A 22,513-nucleotide genomic window follows, 5' to 3' on the forward strand; every position below is an offset into this window, starting at 1 on the left:
CCCCTAGGCCACCCCCCGCTCCAGGCCTTCTTATGTTCTTCTCACCACAGTAATACTCAGGATTCAGGGCCTCTCCGCTGTGCAGGAAAGAATAGAGCAGAAATGCCCGGTGGTAGACAGTCAATCCAAGGTTGCCAGGCTCAGGTTCAGGACAGGTGGAGAGGTAGGAACCAAAGGTTGCCATGGCCATGAACTTCATAAGCTCCACATTAGGCACATGACCAAAGCTGCAGTCATAGGAGTACACGCCCCCCACCTGGGGAGAGGCAGGGATCAGGCTGGAGAGGGCAGGAACCTGAAGGCAGGGGCCACAAGGCCCACCTCAAGCCTCCACCGATGGAATGGGAAACATTGGGAGGCAGCAATTTCGAGGCTGGAGGCCACTTGCAGAAGATGTCATGGGTTGACTTGATGCCCTGGGCAAGGGACTGGATAAGAGTGGAGCACCTGATGCTGGCAGGTCAGGAGTGCTGATAAACACCCTGAGAAGGCAGCCCAGGCCCAGTCACTCCTGGTGCCTCTGAGCCAGGGGCTCCTGAACAATTACCTGCACAAAGGAACATGCCACAGTGCAGCTTCGTAGCTGATTCAGCAGCGTCTCACAGACTGCGACATCTGGGACGCTGGTCACCCCATCTGTGATCACAATGATACCTGGGGAGGAGGCAGCAGAGTCAGTCACCTGAGTGGCTAGGCCAAGGCCCCAACCTGAGCTCAGCCTCTGAGAACCCACCATCACCAAAGCCCCAGAGCAGTCCAGTGATCCGCAAACATTTATTGCTGATCAGGTACCCAGGCTGTGGCCCTCAGGTATAAATACCCACACCCCAAGTCCCTGAGAGCCCTGAGCTCCCATCCCAGCCATCCCATCATGTGCCATCCTTCCCCCGGTGCCCACTAACCAGCACTGGAGTTAGATGGCAGAAGTTGCAGAGCTAGAATGCCTTGGCGGATCATACTGACGAGGCCAATGTCAGCTGTCACCATGGAGACCCCTGCAGAGCCAAGGGGCCGGTCCTGGCTCAAATGGGAGGCATCCACCTAAGCCCGGCCCATGAGAGACACCGTTATTGCTCCTCCTACCTACAGCAGCCCAATCTGATGGCTCAGTACTGCCTGATCAAGTCCACAGCCTAGAGACCCCTCCCCACCACCAGTAATGCCTATGCTGTGCCCTGGGGTGCAGAAGTGCCCAGCCTGTGACCATGTGCCTGAGTCATACCCTGGGGACACAGAAACCCTGTCTTGGCTCCCATGCCTGGACTGTGCCCTAGAGGCACAGAAGCAGCCAGTTCATATCCATGTACCTGGCTCCGTGGCTCATACTGTTGCTGGAGTGTGGCAGCCACCTTGTTCTCAAAGACACAGAGCTGGGCATATACCTGCTGCAGGAAGGTCTCTCGCCGAGAAGGCTCCAAGAGATAGCCCTGAACCAACACCTGGCAGGGAGGGACAGGGCTCAGAAGGACCCCAAGACGATTCTTTCTCCACCTAACACCCCTTCCTCTTGAGAACAGCTGTGATGTCCCCTGGAAATCATCACTAAACATGCCCAGCTCTGGCTACCACTCCTTCCACGAGGAGGAACTCCAGGCCCTTCCCACACTGGCTGCCTTCCTCTGGACCCTCTCCAGCTCATTCATGTCTTTACTGAAATGAAACCTAAATGAGGTCAGACTAGCCTCCAGGGCAGCAAAGTGGCAGCAGTGGATTGAGTGCTGAACCTCAAATGAGGAAGGCCTAAGTTCAAATCTGGCTTCAGATACTTCCTAGCTTTGTGACCCTGGGCAAGTTACTTAATCTGTTTCCCTGAGTTTCCTCAACTGTAAAATGGGATCATAACAGCCTCCGCCTCCTCCCAGGGTGGTTGTAAGGATCAGATGAGATACTAATAAAATAGCACACAGTACCTGGCACACAGTAGGTGATATATAAACACTTGTTCTTCTTGTCTCCCTGGGAGGGTACCTGGACTAGAATTCCCTTGCTGATATTCACCAGCATCAGGCAGCCCCGAGGAGACACAGGCAAGTGTCTTCAGCTCCGTAAGCCTCAGTTTCCCCATGGGTGGAAAGGGGACAATGATACCTTGAGTTTCTGGCCAGTTCTCAAAAGTTGCTCAGGCGCCTGGGGCTGAGACGCCGCCCATCCTCCCTCCTCACCTCCTACCCTGAATTTACATTGGGCACAGACACAATAAAAGCCAAGCTTATCACACAGTGAAGTATGTATAAGATGAATTCTCTTTTATTCTGAACGTAGCCCTAGACACAACAAGCCTCTGGACGCACAAAGGAGAAGGGGTAGCTGTGGCTCCCTCTAAAGATGCACCTCCCCATCACGCTGTAGGCTCCCGGAGGACAAGGACCGTGACACTAGGTCTTGGTCACCCCAGCACCCAGCAGGTCCTCTGGAAATGCCTGGAGAGTGACTGCTGCCCAAAGAGGCAAAGGATTCGGAAGAAAAGGGGAGGTTTGGGAAACGAGCGGCTGATTAAGAAGAAGAGGACTGAGGAACAAATAATGGAATTTCATTCCCAAGCACAGCTCCCTGCCAGAGGGAGAGAGACCTGAAAAGGCTAGTCCTCACCATGAAAGTGGAGGGCGGACACAGCAGTCTTTGTCTCTCACCAACCAACTCTGATGACCAAGGCCACGGGGAACAATCCACAGGGAATCCAAGGTAGACACCAAGGATCCAGCCCCAATCCTGGCCACTGAGGGCCCTGGGGGGGCCTGTGCTGGGCAGCAGCTATGACCTGGGAGAGGAGGTGATCTGGCTGAGGGAGGGAGAGCAGGGCATCACTGATCATTAGAGCTCAAGAAAGCAAACTCAAGTGAGAAAAGCTCAGAGCCACAGAAGAATGTTTCAGCAAAGATCATGGGCAGAGAGAGCGATGACCTGGTCCCAGGAGGAGACCTCACTCAGAAGATGGAGGAGTCACTACCCAGGCAATCAGACCCAGGGTCCGATTTTCACCCGATGGCTGTGTTTGGAGTCAGAGGACCTGCATCCAAATGCACCCATGTGACCCTGGAAAAGTCACTGCCCCAAATCTGGGCCTCAGTCCTAAGGTCCCTCCCAGCTAGATCTAAAATGACAAGCAGGTTGTGCCAAATGGTCACGTGGGTTTTGTCAAAAAAGGAAGGAATGGATGCTGGGGAATAGTCAGACACATCTCTCGACTTCAGGTGAACCCCTTTCAAAGACAAAATTCAACAGAGAATGCCAGTCTTTGAGGGATAAGGATCTCAAGAACAAAATCCTGAGACAAAGAGCAAAAACACAACGTGAATGTCTAGAGGGAAGTGCGAAGAGCTCACAAAGACAGGGGAACAGAGGGCGACAGCTCAGCAGCCCCCGACAGATCCCAACCAGCAGCCATCCAACCTCTGCTTGCAGCCCTCCTAGAACAGGGAGCTCACTCTTGTTTACTGTAGGATGGCTCTTGTGGTGAGGGAGTTTGTCCCAAATGGAGTTCCTGGGTGCATCCTTAAAGGCCAGTGAGAGTTGCTCCCTTGTCCACAGACAGGACAGCAATCCCTCAAATAACGGGACACAGACAGCATCAGCATGGCCAGAATTTTGTAGAAGAGAAGCACAGGAAAAAGTAGCAAAATGGCATGGGTGAGAAAGGTCTGGGGGTCCTGGTGGGCTGTCAGCAGTTCACCATGGAAGCATCTGAAGCAAACTCAAAGTTGGTCTGAGTTAAGAGGGGAGGTGGCCACAGCCAGCACTCAGGACTGGCACCATATTTCAGGAAGGTTGTGACAAGGGGGAGCAAGACCAAGACAGGAAGAGGACTGGAGATGGGTTCTCTTCCAGGAGACGAAGGAGCCAAGGACCACATTTAGCTGGAAGCAGGTTGGGGAGAGGGGGGGGTGAGCACAGGAGAGCTAAAGACTTACACTGCTTGGCCCCAAGAACAAAGAGAGAAGCAAAACTTCTGGGGACCAAAATTTGGGTTGATGTCAAGAACTTCCTAACCCTTGGCTTCCGTTCATGCTCCTCAACTGAGGTGACTTTCCAAGGTTCATGCTGATCTCCTAATTGCCAAATCCCAGCTCTTGGCTGCCTCACACACTGGCTGTGTCCTCTCCCTCCCCAGGGTCCTGGCATTGCTCTCGGGGCTCTCCATCTCCTGTCCAACCATGTCTTCTTGAGCTCTGCTTCACCTGGGAAGCAAGGCTTGACCCCAGGCATCCTCTTCTCTTCACTCCCTACGCTCTGCCCTTGATGACCACACCAGCCCCCTGGATTTTACTACTGTTTCTACATCGATGATCCCCCAGGCTCCCCCAGATCCCTGCCTGGACCTTCTGCAGGCCTCTCGAGCATGATCTGTGCCGCTGGCCACTCTTCCTCACTTGCCCATCTTGTCAGCCTCTCCCCAGTCAATCAGATTCACACCCTCAGCCATCCTCACCAACTCCCCAGAGCCAGCCAGTCACCAAGCCGTGCTGATCCACCCTTTGCATTGCCCATGTGCATTCTCTCATCTCTCCTCACACAGCCATCACCCTTGCTGGCCCCTCGTCACGGGCACTGCTAGAGTACACGAGCGTCCTCCTGTTTGGGCTCCGTCATCTCAGTCAAAGGGATCCTTCTCAGTACAGTCACTCTTAGCCTTCTCTGCTGTCTTCATGCTCCTCCCCTTATCACACCCTGGGACCCCAAGACCCCTCTGGAGCTCCCTGATCCTTATGACAAAACTCAAACTCCTGTTTGGCATTGAAAGCCCTTCACGGCCCAGCTGCAGGACTGATTCCACATCACTTCCCATCTGGCCTCCTTGCTGCTTCCTATATACAAGCATTCGCCTTCTACATCCCACCTCTATGCCTTTTCACAGGCTGCGACTCATCCTAAGTAAAAAAGCTCTCCTTTCTGACCTGAGCCTTCTGGAAGCCTGCCTGTCTTCAAGACTCAGCTCAAATCCCATCTCCTTTAAGGAGCTTTTCCCAACTCCCTTGGCTGGATCCCCCTGCACACAGCAGGTGTTTACTATGTGCTCGGTTAGGTGGGCTCATCCCCTCGCTGGACGGTAATTTGTCTGGGAGGCTGAGAGAAATCTTGCTCAGATCTGGTTGAATCAGATGTCGGTGATTCCTTGATTCCGGATGAGTAAGGGCATGGGATCCAACCATGCAATGAGGACAGCGGGCTTGACACAAGAGTCTGTGTGTGTGTGTGGGGGGGGGTCAGGTGAGCAGGGGGCTGTCTGACTGTCTGGAGCCAGAGACCCCAGCTATCCCCACTGGGGCATAACTATGCAAGCCCAGGCCAAAAGCCAGATGTCACCAGGGCTAGCTTAAGAAACAGAATTCAGAATATTGTGCCTAAAGGGTTGAGAAGCGCCCTAAATGCATCATCTCATTTGATCCTCACAAGCACTCTGTAGAGTCAGAGTTGTTGTTAACCACATTCTTTCTAACAGTGAGGCCATGCAGGCTGAGTGGGTGAGTTACTTGCAAGGATCACCCTGCTAAGAAGCGTCTGAAGTGGGATTTGAACCCAGAGTCCTGACTCCAAGCTTGTCAGACACCTGAGCATGGGGGGAGGATGGGAGACACACCAGGTGAGGACAGCACTAAGACCTTTATGCCCAGATGCCAGGTGGACTTTAGTCCAGACCCTAGATTCAATCCCACCTCAGACTCTCAGCAGTGAATTAGCCCTCAATAATGCTGACAAAGGAGCCTCATCCGCTGGTGGTCAGGCCCGCGGGGAGTGTGGAAGTGGCCGGCCCTTCCCTACCTGGTGGGACTGCAGGCCAATGATGGAAGAATAGGCCTGGATGGTCACGTAGATCTCCGGTTGGAAGGTGATGGAGGAGCCCGGGACTCGGAAAGGCCGAAGCAGCCCCTCCAGGCATCGGGAAAGCGCCCTGAACACCTCGTCAAAGAGAATCTCCCCCGTGGAGTCATCCTGGGAGGGTGGGGAGGTCAGAGGAAGGGGGGGCCCATCGGACCCTGGGGGGGGGGCAGGGGATTGTCAAGGTCTCCTGGGTAGGGCGGGGTAGGGCACTCCCCCCCACCCCGTACCCGTGGATGAGGGGCAGGGGGATTGTCAGCGGCCCCCCCAGGAGGGTTGGGCAGGTTGGGGTGGGGGGCCGAGGCGCCTCACCACAATGCCCGTGGACGGGCTCAGGTCCAGCTCGATGACAAAGCGGTAGCGCCAGGCCAGGAAGGTGACGCGCGTGGCCGGCACCAGCAGCAGCGCCCGGCCCGGCGGCCCGAGCGGCTCGTCCGGCTGCCAGCCTGGCGGGAGGACGCTGAGCACGGCCAGCTCGGGCTCGGAGCGCAGCTGTGGGGGGCGGGACAGGAGCGTCAGGGCGCCGCGGGAGGCGGGGGGCTGCCCGCCCGCCCCCTTCCAGGACCCCTGCCCCGCCCCCACTCACCAGCTCTTCGGCCGAGGCTGCCCGGACCGGCTGGCGGAGATGGTTCAGGAACCAGGCCAGGCGCACGTTGCGGGAGATGCGGTGGCCCTTGCGCATGAGCAGGAAGACCTGCGCGGCCTCGTCCACCTGCAGGGAGCTCGACCCTCAGGGACCCGCCGGGGGCTCACTGGGGCGGGGGAGGGGGACTGACCGCCGGGTTGCCGGAAGCGCCGGCGCGCGGTCCGGCTCCCCGACCGAGGACGCAGGGACCTGGAGTGCCGAGCGCAGACACCGCACCCCGCTCCCTGAGCTCGGCATCTCAGGCCCCCCTCCCCGGACCACCCGCCCCATCCTTACCTCGGCCGGCTCCGCAGCCATGGCTGTCGGATCCCCGGGATGACCTCTGACCCGCCGTGACCCGGAAACGCTTGGTCGTCGCGCCGGAAGTTCCTTGCAAAGTCGCGGGGCTGGATGACGGTGCTTCCGGAAGCGGAAGCTAGAGGGCGGCATCCCCGGGCGTGAAATTCTTCCTGCCTACAAGATGCAGGTCAGGGCTGGGCTGGGGGTCGTGGTGGGGTTATGGGGGTTGGGCGGGGGGGGGGGGGGGTGAAGCGAGGCGGCCTCGGGTCCGAGATCCCGGGCTGAGGGTATGGGGGAGGATCTCCGTGGAGAAGACCTTGCAGGCTAGGCCCAAGAGGGGCCGGAGGCGTCGGAGAGGAGCGGGGGAGGGGGTCCCTCCACGGCGTAGTAGCGCATACACAGGAGACTATCCTGTAATGTGGACGGAGCCACTGCTCAGGGTTTGCAGAGCGCTTGATTGGGCCCCGACGTTCCCTGCCCTGCCCCCAATTTACCTATAGAGAAACCAAGGCCTAGGGAGGGTCAAACGGTGGGCCTGGGTCTACCACGAGACAGCGAGCCTGCCCTCCTTTGCCCTGGGAGGCAGAGAAGGGGGAGGGGGCACGGGGGCTGGGGGCGCCCTGGAGTGGGGGGAGTGGAGGGAAGCTTGCAGGAAGGAGGGTCTGCCGAGGCAAAGGCGAGGAGGCAGGAGATGCGTTGTTGAGGCTGGTCTAGCTGGACTGCCTGCCCCGCGTTAGATCACCCATAATGAGCCTTGAAAAGTAGGTAAGAGCCCGGCCAGGAAGGGCTTTAAGCGCCAGCGTGAGGAGTGTCTGCACCCTGGGCCATCCTCCAGTGGGGTGTGGAGGGAGGCTGGATGAGTGGCAACAACAGGTGCAGACCATTGTGCGGAGCACGGAGGAGCACAAAGGCCCCCCTCCCCCACCATGGAAGCTCCTTGAGGGCAGGCCCTGGGTCATGGACCGGGCCAGGGAATTCTCTAGTCATTGAGGCCGTGGGGGGCGGGGTGGACGGGGTCCCTGGTGATCCCTGCTTAGGAAGGTCCCACGGAAGTTCAGCGCAGGATAGACTGGAGCGGAGAGTGAATGAACGAGTGGAGCATTTATTAAACTCCTTCTGTGTGCGAAGGTGGTGCTAGAGGTCCCTGCCCCTCAGGAGCTCCCAGTCTGATGGGGGAAGGTCCCCTGTTCCTGGGGGGGCCGGCAGACCCCCGCCAGGCCCCTCAGCAGACTGCCGTGTTCTGGGCGGGATATGACCAGGCCTGAGTCAGAGGAGAGAAGGGGCTGGCCAGGAGGTATGATGAATGAGAAGAGGGGTGACAGGAAGGAGGATGCTCCGAGGTGGACAGCCTGGGAGGGGGAGCTACGTCACAGACCTACGAACAAGCAGAACCAGAGAAAGCAAGCCTGGCCTGTGGGAGGGGACAGAGACCGATGGGCCCCGGGGGTGGGGGCAGGAGCATCCAGGCTGGGCTGCCTCAGGAGGGGTCCCCGTGGGCAGGGCCCCGGGATAGTTGGCAGGTACAGATGCTCCACGGAGGGCAGATAAGGATGCCAGGATGCGTCAAGCCTCGGGAGGAATGAGGTGCTTCTGATAAGCTAATGGGGCAGGAGGAATGCAGGCCAGGGAGCAGGCACCGGGGTGGCCCCTAAGCCACACCTCTGGGTGATCCCACCATCCTGCCCCGTCTCTGTGTGGGAGCACCCGGGTTCCCCTTGGTCCCCAGAGGCTCAGGATGGGGTGCCCACACAGCCTCCAGCTGTGGCCTCGTTCCTGCCTGGGGCACACTCCCTGCCCGTTGGCCCTCAGGGGACCCTCTTGTTCCAGAAGCCCTGACGCGTGGCTCCATGTGGTACAGCTAGGGCAGACAGCATCCCTCACACAGACCCTGGGGGAGAGGACAGACACCCCTTCCCTCCTCTCCTGGCTTTTCTGCAGCAGGTCCTCACTGGGCCAGGGGCTCTGGGCCCTGTCCTGGGATTTGACTGGGATTGCCCATTAGTACCCCAAGAGGACTCTGAAGGAAAAGACAACCTTGTGCAATGGGGGTGAGAATTGTGCCTTTGCCAGCCCCTCCTTCTCTCCCCTTCCTGGGGCTTCTGTCTTCTTGTTGAACACCAGGTGCCCCGTGGGCTCTTAAGTCTTGAGCCGCATCTGGCACACTGGGCCCTGACCACCTTACGCTGACTGGCTGGTCTCTGTCCATGCAGAGGGAAGAGAAGCAGCTGGAGGCGTCAGTGGACGCGCTGCTGAATCAAGTGGCGGATCTGAAAAGCTCCTTGGGAAGTTTTATTTGCAAGCTGGAGAACGAGTATGACCGGCTCACCTGGTAAGGGCAGGTGGGCCTGGAGCCCAGCAGGAGGCTGGAAGCCTCCTTGGCCACGTGGTTTAGTCTCCCAGCTTCTGGACCCTGGGGCCTGTAAGGGAAGTGAGTGACCCCTCCTCCTCCCTCCGGCTCCTGGGCCTGCACTGCTGAAGGTGCTATGGGGGCCCTGCGCCCCTCATTCCTCTGGTGCAGCTCTGGGCTGCAGAGGGGTTGAGGCACTTGTGTCCAGGGAGGATGAAGCTCTTCAGACAATGAGAAGGATGCATCTGTATTCTCCTCTCTCTCCCAGCCCTTCTTACTTTGGATGCTGCAGGAAGGCCAGTCTGTGGGAAGTCCCACTGTGTCCCTATTGGCAAGCAGAGGCCCAGCCATTAAAAGAGGTCTTTAGAAGACAGCCTGGCCTAGACAGGGCCTTGATCCATAGAACTTCTCTCCCGAGGAGGCCCAGCATGGCCTGGTTGTGTGTCAGGCCCTGCTGGCTTCTTTGACAGCCTTTTTTTTTCCCATAGCCACGTCAGGAAACCCCTGACTCAAGTCCCAGATTGTACATCTATTGTGGGTGGGCCTGGGTGTGAAGGGTCTTTGCAGCTTTGAATCTTAAGGCTACATCTGTAGCTCTGTCTGAAGGGCTCTTGGGAAGCTGCTGCTTCCCTGAGGGATCAGCCAGGCCCTGTTCTCATCTCCTGCACCCCACCTAGGCCTTCAGTCCTGGACAGCTTCGCTCTGCTCTCTGGTCAGCTGAACACCCTCAACAAGGTCCTCAAGCACGAGAAGACCCCATTGCTCCGGAACCAGGTTATCATTCCCCTGGTGCTGTCCCCGGACCGAGACGAAGAGCTCACGGTGAGAAGGGGGGCCTGGGAGGGCACAATGGGGATCACTCTCACCCTGAGCAGCACATTCTCTCCAGCTTCTATCAAGACTTTCCCTCCTACTGCTGCCAGCAACCAGGGCTCTTTGCTCCCTTTCCCCACTTAGCTGGTAGCATTTGCTCTGGGGTACTTGTTGGGGTATGGATGGGCTAAGGCCCAAAGTGCTTTCTTCTGGAGGAGAGGATATAGTTAATGCAGCGAGCCTTTTGTGCTTATGACAGCGGCAGACAGAGGGCCGGGTTCCTGTCTTCAGTCATGAGGTGGTCCCTGACCACCTGAGAACCAAACCAGACCCAGAGGTGGAGGAGCAGGAGAAGCAGCTGACGACAGATGCAGCTCGAATCGGCACAGATGCTGCCCAGGTAGTGGAGGCCGAGGTCCTGCCTGGGGGCCCCTGGGAGGCGTGGCTTCAGTCTATTCTTCAGGCAGCCCTCAGGCCTGACCTTGCTCACCTCAGTGCATCTGGATGTTTTACAGAAGCAAATTCAGACCCTGAATAAAATGTGCTCAAATCTACTGGAGAAAATCAGCAAAGAGGAACGAGAATCAGAAAGTGGAGGTGCGTGTGTCTGGCAAGGCAAGAGCCAGTCATCACAGGGGAGGGAAGATTGGGAAGGAGGGAAGGGGGCGTAGACACGGAAAGTGGAGGTATAGGGGACACAGTGTGGGCATGGCAGCAAATCCTGGAGAGGACAGAAAGACAGGGATGGAGGAAGGCAAATGTGGAGAGTGGACCTGGATGGATGGTGAAGCCACTGGGGCCGAGGGTTGTCAAACAGCCCTCATGGGAGCCCGTGTGTGCTGGTCTCAGGCCACCACCGGAACCTGCTGCTCCCATGCCTGAGCTGGGGGCTGGCTTAGGGGATTGGAGTGGTCAGAAGTCTCCTCAGGCTCTCGGGCCCGGTGATTCTGGTCCTGCCAAGGCCCGCTGCTCAGTGTCCTGGCCTTCCTTTCTAGGTCTCCGTCAGAATAAACAGACCTTCAACCCCACAGACACCAACGCCCTGGTGGCTGCAGTTGCTTTTGGTAAGGGTCTGTCCAACTGGAGACCTCCTGGCACCAGTGGCCCCGGCCAGCCAGGCCAGCCTGGGGCAGGGACCCTCCTGGCTGGAGCTTCAGGCATGCAGCAAGTTCAGATGACAGGAGGATCCGGCCAGCAGCAGAGCACCCTGCTCAGCGGAGTACAGATGGCGCAAGCCAGCCAGCCAGGTAAGGGGAGCAGTGAGCAAATACATGGAGGCAGGAAAGTGCAGTGCCTACGCGGGGGATTCCTTCTGGATGTGGCTCAGACTAGCTGGATCTTCCAGCTCTGAAATTCTGTCTGGGAAGTGTACCTACACAGCCTGGTCTGCAGGCTGTTTGCAGGCTGCCCAGAAAGCTCAGGCTTAGCACCCAGGGCTCAAGGTTGGGAGCACTGTGCTTGCTCTGGGCCTGAGGAGGGGGGTGACGAAGAAGGGAAGAGAGGACGGCTTGGTCTAGCTTTCTTTTCTGTTGCTGCTTTGGCTGTTTCATTCCTCATCCATCTCCCAACATGGTGCCTCCCTCTTGAGTCCTCACTTCGAACAGAGAAAAAAATCACTCAAGTCCCAGCAGATGAAGTGACCACATATTCTGTAGCTAGAGACTCCCCCCACTCCCAAAGAAGAAGGAGTTCAGTGTGCCTCATCATCTGCCCTCTGGGACCAAGATGGGTCATTGCCATCATGCTGAGGTTGCAGTTTTCTCTTGTCGTCCCGTTCAGCAACAGCCCCAGGGGTCTTCGGCCTTCTCTGATTTTCTTATATTTTCTCATTTTCATGGAACAGAAATTTGACACAGTCACACACTAGGGCTTGCTCAGGGGCCAGGCACCTGCGTCTTGTCACCGAGAGCATAGAGGTGGATATGGGGCTATTCAGGGGACCTTTTACTGTCTTCGTCCTCAGTAGAGATGTGTGATGTAGCGATGTCTTTGGGTCAAAAGGAAGGAGCAGATTGGGGCCTTTTCTTGGTGTTGTGGAGTGAGGCTTGGGTTCATATCTGACTTAGGAGCCGTGTGACCATGGGCCAGTCCCCTGTAAGATCCAGGACTGCTGGAAGGATCTAATGAGATTACGTATTTAGGGAAAGCACCTCACTGTGTGAGCTGTTACTGTGTTGGTTCTTTCTCAAGTTATTTTCAGAAATGGCTGAATCCATTCACAGCTTCATCAACAGTGAATTTGTGTGGGCACCTTATTTTAGGAAGGATATATCAGAAGTCTAAGAACCTCCAGAGAGGAGGGTAGCCAAGGTGGGAGGGGCCTCCAGTCATGGTACAGGATCTGGGGGGAGGGGCAGGATGTGAGAATTATGGGTAAGAGTTTGAAGGGTTGTCATGTGAAGGTAGGGTTAGATTTCTTTGATCCCAGAGGGCAGGACCAGGAGCAGTGGGAGAAATTTAGGTGGGATATCGGGAAAAGCTTGCTAATTTATAATGAAAACTCCCACAGTGGGGGGCTGGGGGTGGTGATGAGGGGTCAGTGCTCTCCCTTCTTGGTAGTCTTCTAGTGGAGGCCAGCCAGCCCCTTTGGGGCAAATGTTATAACGGGGGATTCCTTCTGGGTGTGGCTCAGACTAGCTAGATCTTCCAGCTCTGAAATTCTGTCTGGGAAGTATATCACCCCCTTTATCAGCCTTTTCATCCTGCCTCTCTTGGCTGTGGTCCAGCTGTCCAGGGCACCCAAAACATGATTCTGGCTGGAGGCCAGGAGACCTCCGGGGTCAGGGGTCAGGACCTCTCCCCATAGGAGTCACCAGTGGGAGCAGAAATTCCAGACAGCAATTGTAGCTTTATTTTTTTTTTAATATAATTGTAGTTTACATACTTAGCATTGCAGGTAGGACTTTTGAATCCAGGTCTTCGATGACTCTCAAGTCCGGCTCCCTGGTCACCATGTTCTGCTGTCTTCAGATGAATCATTGATAGAAAGAGGGAACAGTCCAGAACTGAGCACAGATCCTCAGGGCAGCTCCCCTGGACACCTGCCAGGTTGACCTGCAGCTGTTCTGCTCGTTCTGAGTTAGTCTCGTATTAGCTCAGCAGGAGGCTCCAAGAAGCTAGGGCTCCTTGGACATGGAGTCAGGAAAACTAGAGTGCTAAGCCCATCCCAGACATTCCTAGCCTAGCCCTGTGACCCTGGGCAGGGTGCCTTCTCGCTGGGCCCACGTGTCCTCAGCTGTAAAATGACTGAAGCTTACTACATGAAGCACCCTCTGCCAAGGTCCAAGGAAAGGATGAGTCTCGGCTGTTCGGGAGCTCACACTCTTATTGGAAATACAGGTTACGCAGAAAGGTGGTGTGATCCTTCGAGCCCCCGGGCAAAGCAGAGCAATCCATTGCACTCTCAGGCCCCTCCTAGCTGGATCCTGCTGTGGTCTAGGCCTCATCTCACCTATGTTTTCATAGGATAATGAGACACTTAGTCAAACGCTTTGCTAAAATCTAGTTAACTATGTCTATAGCCTTCCCTGCTGTACCACTTAAATAATCCTCTGTAAAAAGGAAATGAGGTTCATCAGGCATGACCTGTTCTCGATTAGGCCAAGCTGGCTCTTCCAATCCCCAAATCCTTGTTTAGGTGCTCACTGTCTCCTTAAATGAACCATTCTGGAATTTTCCCGGGAACCTACGCAGCTCACTGGCCTCACTCATCTGTTCTCTAACCTTTTTGGAAAACCAGGACAGTTGCCTTTTCCTGTTCTTTGTTATCCCTCTCCAGCCTTTCAGGCGTCCCTGGCAGTCGCTCAGCACTCTCATCTGCTGGGTTTGTTCACCAGGTGCACTTGGTGCCTTGAATTCAGCCAAGGCCACTCAGCACCCTCTTTTTGTCCTCTCATTCTTTTGTTTTGTTGGCACTGGCCTATCCACCTAAAGGAGCAGCTTGGGCCCTTCTCGGACCTTCCGCTTTCCCTCCAGTTTTTTCAGGATTTTAATTTTGATTTTTTGTTATCATGAGCTTGACAAATTCCAGTGGACACGGACATTCCATATATTTATGAAGAACAGAAAAAGGATTGTCTATAAAACTAAGGTTTTATTAGGTCTGGTTTGTGTTATTTCATTGACACCCTTTTCTTCTTTTTGGGAGGGAAACCTTATTACCACCCCAAAATCCACCCCAAGAAGCCTCCTCCCCTTGTAACAAACCGAGTCAAACAGAGCAGATCCATCCATCGGCTGTTGTCTGAAAACCAGTGTCTCCTCTGACTTGAGTCAGTAGCGGGGCAGCGGGTTTCATCAGCAGTCCTCTGAAAGGATTGGTCATTGCATCGGTCAGTTTTTCAGTCTTTGGAAGTACTTTTTCCTTGAAGTGTTGTCATCACTATGTAACTTGTTCTCCCGGTTCAGCTCACTTCATCCTGCATCAACATGCACTTATGTGTGCCAGGCACTGTGCTAAGTTCTGGAGATACAAAGAAAGGCAGAAACACAATCCCTGTCCTCCAGAAGCTCGTAGTCTAATGGGGGAGATAACGTAGAAATGACTGTGCACGTACGAGCTGTATCCAGGGGAAATGGAATTGAGGTCATCTGAGGGGAGGACACTACCAACTGGGGGGGACTAGGAACGGCCTCTTATCAAAGGTGAGATTTGATCTGAGTCTTGAAGGAGAAGGAGGCCAAGAGGTGGAGATGAGAAGGAAGAGCATTCCAGGCATGGGGCACAGCCAGGGAAAAGGCCTGGAGATAGGAGATGGAGTATCATGTCTGGGAACCAGCCAGGAGGCCATTCTAGCTGGATCATAGATGATAGAGTATAAGACCGGCAGTGCTCAGTTTCCTCTGGATCCATCCCTTTATCCTTTCTTATGGCAGCTGTATTCTATTACATTCCTGTAGCATCCTCAGTCGGTGGGCACTCCCTTGTTTCTAGCTCTTTGCTGCCACAAACAGCTGCTATGAATATACGTGTGCATCGGCTCCTTCACATTCTTTGGTGTCCCTAGGTATGGGCTTGGAAGGAGGATCGCTGAATCTAGCCTGGGTGGACTCCGCAGCTCCCCCAGCATGCACTCCGATAACTTGAAAGAACCCCTCTTCCCACCTAAGCTTCCCTTGCACCTCAGCTCTCTGGGTTTGGGCATCCCTGACCCCGTTCTTGCAGGGCTGCACCACATTCTTGTGTTTTCCTTGATACCATTGTCTGCCCGCCTACCTCCAGCCCCTCCCACGTTTACCGTACAGGTCATATTTGCAGGTCTAGTGGGCAGACAGTGGAGCCATCTCCACTTTGGCTGTTGCCAGCTGCATTTCGTCCTTTGATCACTGCTGCCTATGTCCTTTGACCACTCACTAGCCAAGAAATGGCTCTTCTGGTTACAGATTGGTGCAGACTCCCTGTTTCAAATACATTTACTACAAAGAACCTTCCTTGCTGGCAGGCTCTCATCTTCCCCAAGCAACAGTGCCAGTTCCTTGTCTGACCCTTCTTGGAATCTGGTCATCCCAGACTGAGCCCAGTGGCTCCCTGCCCCCTTCCTTTCCCTATCACAGACTGCCATGGACTGAGTGGAGTGGTCCCTGCCTTTTTGGGTCACCTCCATAGTCTACCACCCTCTTCTGTCCTGCAGGCATTTTGTGTAAGGCACACCCCTGGGCTAGATTATCTGGCCCAGGAGATAAGGCATGTTTTCTCTGTGCCTCATAATGGCGTGACACCGGCCATGGCATTTTTTCTGGCAGCAGAGAAGAGTATGTCTTGCCTGTTCATTCTCCAGTGTTTTCCCTCCCTCCCTTTCCTGTTCGCTCACTTCACTTCAGCTCAAGAGTTCGAGTCCAGCGTGACGATGTGTGGCTGCGCAGATTCGGGAGGGTAACCTCCAGGGAAATGGAGGATCAGAGCCACACATTGGGGGTGTTGGAGATCCTTTGAGGCCAGGGCCTGCCCCAGGAGTACCTACAATCTGCCCGTTTCATTGTTTCCATGTGACCCCCACCCCCATCCTGGTGATTGCCTGTGAGTGAGCCCCTCTGCTGCAGGGTTTCTATCGGGAAAGGTTGCCTCGCAGACCTGTCTGGACCATGTCTGAGGGCACAGGAGATAGGTGTCCCTGTGTGTAAATGCACCAAACCTTCCACCCTCCCTGCTTCTCTATGCTGAGCTTTTTTCAAGATCCTGTACCTGGAGTCCTGGTGGTCCTGGCACTGAGGGACAGGTAATGACAGAGAAACACATGCGCCTCAGCCCAGGGATGAGGGCCAGAAGAGCTTGGAGATGACCATTGGGGTAGAGGGGGTAGAGCCTGAACATGGTCTGCTTAACCCCATGCTGCTGCTTCTCCCTTTAGGTAAGATGCCAAGTGGCATCAAAACCAACATCAAGTCAGCTTCAATGCACCCCTACCAGCGGTGAGCTGCCCACCCACCACTGACACTCTGCCTCCTCAGCCACTTGGACCGCCCTCTCCTTTTCTGAATGCCTGGGCCTACTTTTGAAGGGACAGAGGTCGTCCATGGACAGAGCCCCTTGCAGGCACACCCCGTCTCAGAGGCCAGACCTTTGCAAGGCTTTCCCTCCACCTTAAGATCACCTAGGACTCCTGACGGCTGAGGCCTCACTCTGGCTCAGGGAAGCATCTGTGTAACCTGTCCAGCCTAGAAGGTAGTGTTGGCCCTACGAGCTGGGTTTGGTTGACCCTCAAGGCCTGTCCAGTCCCTGGCCTTTGGGGCCCTTTCCATGAAGGCTTCCTTGGACAGAGGCAGTTGTTGCAGCTGTTAAGAGAAGGTGGGGCAGGGATCCCAGTCTTAGTCTGGGAGCTGATGGAACAGGCCAGTGTGAAGAACAGGACTGTCCCGTTGTTAAATAGAAAAAAGCTTTCTCTCCTGCTCTCTGAGCAAGCACCCAAGGAGGAGATAGCCTCAGGGCCTTTGGCAAACTGCTCCACCTTTGACCTGAATCTGGTGTGGGATCTGTGCCTGGGGAGGGGGAGGGCTGAGGGGTCTCCCCTCATCTCTGCCTACCTGCTCTTAGGCAGTGACAGCAAGAGGGCCCAGGAGTGTTGCCATGTCAGCTGCCTGGCTTCCTGCATGCTGTGCTGGGCCTGTTCCACAGGAATGCTGCTGTTCCAGCTCTCTCCTCTCCAGGGCTTCCCTTTGGGCAGATAGCTGGCCCTGGGTACCACAGGAATCCCTCCTGGGTCCCTTGTGTATCATCAGAATAAAAAAAGCATTAAAGTGATTTGTGTGTCAGTATTTTACTGTGGGGCAGCCTGGTCTCCACAGATCTCAACAGAGCCTCAGATAAAAATTATAATAGCTAGCATTTCCATAGCACTTTATGATATGCAAAGTTCTTTACAAGCATTCCTCTTGATCTTCATAGATCTAGGAAGTGGGTATGATTTAGCCCCATTTTTCGGATGAGGAAACTGGCAGATGTTGGTGACATGACTGGAGAAGCATTTCTCAGTGGCTGGCAGCCTTGGAGCCCTGCCCACCCAACCGATCCTCTGTTGTTAAGATGGGAAATGAGCATGAGGCTTGGGGCCCCCAAGCACTTCTGGCCCCTCCAGGCCCTCCTGGGAATACTGCTAGATGTCAGAGACATTCAGACATGCTTCCTTGTGCCAACCACCTCTGTAGCTGTCCCACTAGGATTAGGGTACCTGCAGGACTTGGGAACACCTGGGTTTAGAGCTCACCTGCGATGCTACCTGTGGGGTCCTGGGCAAGGCCCTTCCCCTCTCCTAGGCTTGGTTTGCCTCAGGATGGCAGGGTCCTTATGAGGCAGCCTAAGGTTAGGTGCACTCTTGAGGACAGGTGCTCCTTTTAGACACACAATTTGCTGAGAAAAAACACCCACTTGGAAAGGCATCTGCTAATGAAAAACCTGTGCCCAATGCCCTCGGTGCTCCCTAGGGCTGTGCCAGGAGTCTAGAGGAGCCACTATATGGATATGAACTAGGGAGGTGCCATGGCCCCTGGCCCTTCAAGGGAGTGTTTGTAGCAACTGGGTGGCTCTTTTCCTTTCCCAGAAGGGGCCAGGGGATAGGAATAAAGGAGTCCCAGGGCAGAGAGTAGGTTTGCCCAGCCTAGCAGCTTTGGGTCCTCAGGGTGAGAAGCTCAGAGTTGCAGGTCAGACTTCTTCCTCAGGCCTGTGCTTTGATGGACATCTGCCTTTCACCCACCTCCCTCTGGCTGTGTCTGTGAGCACAGCGCCCATTACCCAATGCTTTCCCAGCATTGCTCTTTGTCCCAGCTTCCACCTCCTATCTCAAGCCCCAGATGCTGCCCTTTCCTAACTGGCTCACCCTCTTCATCCCTCAGCCTGATGGGGAGGATGCCAGGGCTTAGCCATATATGGGACCACCACCACGCCTCCGAAATTCTCCGCACCAGCTCCAGCCAGGCCCTTTGCCTGCCACCCCCACTGCCCCTCAGCAGCTGGGAACAAACCCCCATTGTGAAGCTGCCTGGCCAAGAACAATCCTCCATGGACAGTGACCTCACTGTGCCTTGGAGGCAATCGGGACCTGTGTGAATCAAGGTCTTCCAAACACCCACCCCAGGCACCAAGGCAACCAGCTCAGGATGTTTCCTTCTCTGCAGCATCCCCCTCTCCCTAATCTCAGTACTATGTCCACACCTTTGGAGCTGGATTCCAATTCAGCTGTCATTTGTTAAGGGCCTGCTGAAGGGCTTGGAGTCCAGTCGTGTGAGGACGGCTTAAAGGAATGGGATGCAATCAGCCTGGAGATGACTCTGGGGGACCCAGGTGTTGGCTCCATGTACTTATATAAAGGGCTGCTTTGTGGAGGAGGGGTCACACTTGTTCTGCCTGGCCCCAGAAAACAAAATGAGGGAGACCTTTGACAGAGACGTTTGTATTTAATCATCAAGGTGATGGTGCTCGCTTGAGTGGGAAGCTGATGTGGCCAGACCTGCATTTTAGAAAGATCTATTTGAAGCAGAGTGAAGGCTGGACTGGAGGAGGGAGGGATCTGAGACTGGGAGACCAACCAGCAGGCTACCGGAACATTCTGACTGAAACAAAATGGGAGCAGTGGGAGAAAGTTAACAAGAGGCAAAGGTAGGCAGATAGGTTAGGAAAGACCTCTTGGAACCGTGAGAGCTGCCCTGGGCTTCCTTGAAAGGTAGTGAGCTCCTCATCACTGGAGGTCTTCAAGTGGAGGTGGGTGGACTACGGCCCCCTTCAACAAAAAGCCTGCCATGAAAAGAAGGCTAAAGTGGCAACAATGATGTGGACGAGGGAGTGATAAGATTCGGTCATAGTGCCTGGCACATAGTAACTACTTCATAGATAAGTAAAGACCTTATAGATCTGATTGGATCTGTGGGCCAAGTTCAGGTAAAGATTCAAGGGTGACATCTGGCTTGAGCACCTGGGATAGTGGTACCTTCCACAGTAATGGGAAAGAGAAGACAAGGGGAAGGATTTGAAGGGAAAGTGAAGGAGTTAAAGTTTTGGACGTGTTGAGTTCAAGATGCCTCTAGGCCATCCAGTTGGAATGTCCAGTTGGTGATCGGAGACACCCTGGTGAAGTGAACCCTAAACCTATACCTATGGGGCAGGAAGTGGCCCCAATTCTATACGGCTATGGATGCAAGACCACCTCTAAGAGAACAGCTTTATTCCAGCTCCTGGGAGGTCCCCTGACCCTCACCCCCAAGTCAGAATGTAGCATTAGCATAGATGCCCGAGGCGTTTACCCCTCTACAGAAACGCGAGCCACTGTCTGTCCCCTCACCCCTCCCTCCCGTGTTTTGTGGCCAGACACACCAGGGCCCGTGGCTCTTTTTCTTCCCGGGTGACCTGCCTGCACTCAGGCTTCTTTTTTTCCACCCTTATTACACATGTCCTATTATGCATTAGCCAGACTGGCCTTCTTATTCTTCTTCATCCATGAGACTCTACCTCCTACTCCCAAACCTTCATACTGCCTGGTCCCATGTCTGTGAGGCCCTACTCATTCTCTCGCACCTTTTCCCTGGCACCTCCTACTGACTTTGCATGTACTCATCTCTGTATAGAAGCCCTAGAGATCAGCATATTCTAGCTGTTAGAAAGTCCTTGGTGCCTGTTTATGCAAACCCCTGGAAGTGCTTGAAGTCTCTGTCTGGAACTGAAAAAAACAAAGCCCCAGTCTCTTCTCTGCATCCCAGGAGGAAAGAAGAGCAGGAATCTCTTAAGAAACAAGGGGCATGCAAAGTCAATATGCTTGAAAAGTCCCCAATGCCTGTCTATGCAAACCCCTGTGAGTCCCTGAAGTCTATGGAAACCCCTGTCTGAAGCTGAAAACCAGGATAATCTCCTCTTCTGTCCATCCCAGATGGAGGGAGGAGTGGAAACCTCCAGAGACAAGAAGCGTATGCAAACTCACTGAGGGAGCTGATAACTATGATGAGGAGTGAAGGTGTCGGGCACACAGGCCTGGTGCCAGGTACTCTTGGGCACAGTTTCCACATCTTGTCATTCCCACCTCCACTACATTACTTACACCTGTTCCCTTCTCTCTACCCACACATTTTAAGCCCTCAACACCTCTCACCTGGACAATTGCAATAGTGTCCCAAGCAAGCTTCTTGGGTCATGGCTGTGCTCACACTTATCCAAACTCTGCGCACAAAGTCCAAGTCTGACTGCGTCACCCTCCTACCCAATGGACCCCCTCCCTAGCACCTCTGGGATCAAATAGAAACCCCTCTGTCTGGTATCGAAAGCCCTTTCCAAACTGACTTCTGCCTATCTTTCTGATCTATGGGCCCATCAAACCAGGTACTTACTCTTCCTCATGCACAATCCTACATCTCCAGGCCTCTCCACTGGCTGTCCCTGCCCCCTCTCTGTCTCTCAGACTCCTTGACTTCCTCTGAGACTCAGCTGAAGTGTCACACCTTCTACCTGAAGACTTTTCTGATCCTTCCAGGTGCTAATGCCTTCTCTACCCACCCCATCCCCACCCCCACCACCTTGCAGTATAGTGTATATGCCTCTACATACACATCCACTCTGGCTAGTGTGTGGGTTTCTTAAGTGCAGAGGTTGTCCCAGATTTCATCTTGGTATCCCTAGTATTATGCACAGTACCTGGTAAATAGTAGCCACTTAATGTTTGTTGATTGATTGATAGGGATAACCCACAAACAGAAGACAGCAGCCTTGGTCCAAGAACCAATTTGGAGAACCTGAAGTCCCTGTACTGCTCCTTTTTCCTGTTCCCAAGAGAGTTGTTGTAATGTGTAGCGTGAGTTAATCATAGCAGTGAAATGGAGGAGTATGTGTCTGGGTGGGCTCCTTTATTAGCCAGCATCTCATTCAGACTGCTTGTGTACAATATGCTGATGGGCATCAAAGGAATGGATTACCCTAGGCTTGTTGTTATGCTTTTATTAATGTTCCCTACTATACACAGAAACTATAAGTATTGCCCCCACTCTAAGAATCTCCTTTTATAAGTGGTAGAAACTTCAGAATTGTCTGAATCCTTTTGGATTTCATGTTAATAGTTGCTTTCTTTAGTGACAAACAGAAGGCTTTCAGAAAAACCTGGAAAGACTTACATGAACTGATGCAAAGTGAAATAAGCAGAACCAGGAGAACACTGTACACAGTAACAGCAATATTGTACAATGATCAACTGTGAATGACTTAGTTATTCTCATCAATACAATGATCTAAGACAATTCTGAAGAACTTATGATGAAAAATGCCATCCATCTCCAGAGAAAGAACTGATGGAGTTTAAATGCAGATGGAAACATTCTTTTTCTTTATTTTCTTTATTGTTCTTGGGCAGGGAGTTGTTCTTTTTTCTTTCACAACATGACTAACATGGAAATATATTTTGTGTAACTGTACACGTATAACCTATGTGAAATTGCTTGCCTTCTCAATGAGGAGGGGAGGGGAGGCTGGAAGGAAGAGAACTTGGAACTCAAATTTTTTTTAAAAGAATGCTAAAATTTGTTTGTACATATAATTGGGGAAAAATAAAATATTGACTTTTTTAAAAAGAGCTATTTTCTTTAAAGCCAAGCCACTCATAGACTCAGAAATTTGTGTGTCAGAAATGCAGCAGATGCTTTTTATACCTGGACCGTCACTCTAAGATAACAGTGGCATCTGTCAAGGTCACTCTCAGGATATTTCTTAGTATCCAAGCTGAACAGACTGGCCATCTTGAAACAACCATTGCCTCTGAATGTCACTGACCATATGTTATCCTGATTGCCCTCCTTTGGACATGATCCAGCTTATCAATGTCCTTCTGAATCTCTCTTCATAAAAACCAACCTCTCTTAATGTAGCCCAAGATCCTATTAGCTCCTTTTGCGGCAGCATCTCCATTAAACCATTCAGGAGCACCCTGCTGTGTTTCCATGCTCTCATGGGAATCCCTAGGATCCCCTTCCTCATCAGGTGTTGATTCATTTTCTTTTGTCTTGCAGTGCTTGGTCATAGATGCCTGATCTCTACACAATCTAGAAGCCATGTTTCCTTTTGCTATTAATATCTTTCCTGTTGGTTTATTGGTGTGTGCTCAGGGATTTGATTTCAGTTTTGTTTCTGCTGAGGTCTTGGGTAATTTCTCTAT

The 22,513-nt window shown here is 53.7% G+C and overlaps 2 protein-coding genes across 4 annotated transcripts in view; one reads left to right on the plus strand and one right to left on the minus strand.

Annotated features, from left to right (window-relative positions):
- Positions 1–6,776, minus strand: part of SZT2 (SZT2 subunit of KICSTOR complex) — a 77,737-nt gene extending 70,961 nt beyond the window's left edge. For all 3 annotated transcript variants that reach the window (XM_036754611.1, XM_036754612.1, XM_036754610.1), the window contains exons 1-8: positions 6,737–6,776; positions 6,401–6,526; positions 6,127–6,306; positions 5,758–5,928; positions 1,308–1,439; positions 903–1,041; positions 548–654; positions 46–256 (exon numbers count right to left, since the gene is read on the minus strand). In XM_036754611.1, coding sequence (XP_036610506.1) covers positions 46–256; positions 548–654; positions 903–1,041; positions 1,308–1,439; positions 5,758–5,928; positions 6,127–6,306; positions 6,401–6,526; positions 6,737–6,757 — 1,087 coding nt within the window. In that variant the 5' untranslated portion in view covers positions 6,758–6,776. The remainder of the gene's footprint in view (positions 1–45; positions 257–547; positions 655–902; positions 1,042–1,307; positions 1,440–5,757; positions 5,929–6,126; positions 6,307–6,400; positions 6,527–6,736) is intronic.
- A 71-nt stretch (positions 6,777–6,847) lies between these two features.
- On the plus strand, positions 6,848–17,136 carry MED8 (mediator complex subunit 8). Its single transcript, XM_036753289.1, has 7 exons — positions 6,848–6,926; positions 8,950–9,068; positions 9,764–9,908; positions 10,159–10,299; positions 10,415–10,496; positions 10,895–11,146; positions 16,247–17,136. The coding sequence occupies exons 1-7, from the start codon at positions 6,921–6,923 to the stop codon at positions 16,309–16,311; spliced, it is 810 nt and encodes a 269-aa protein (XP_036609184.1). The 5' UTR covers positions 6,848–6,920; the 3' UTR covers positions 16,312–17,136.
- Positions 17,137–22,513: the final 5,377 nt, after the last annotated feature.

Source organism: Trichosurus vulpecula, chromosome 4 (genome assembly GCF_011100635.1).
Source record: "Trichosurus vulpecula isolate mTriVul1 chromosome 4, mTriVul1.pri, whole genome shotgun sequence".
Lineage (NCBI taxonomy): Eukaryota > Metazoa > Chordata > Mammalia > Diprotodontia > Phalangeridae > Trichosurus > Trichosurus vulpecula.

What these genes read in the sequence shown, in the direction of transcription:
- MED8 (XM_036753289.1), top strand. An exon ending in TCGGCACAGATGCTGCCCAG is followed by an intron (nt 10,300 to 10,414) that starts GTAGTGGAGGCC and finishes GATGTTTTACAG; the next exon opens with AAGCAAATTCAGACCCTGAA. An exon ending in GGCGCAAGCCAGCCAGCCAG is followed by an intron (nt 11,147 to 16,246) that starts GTAAGGGGAGCA and finishes TTCTCCCTTTAG; the next exon opens with GTAAGATGCCAAGTGGCATC.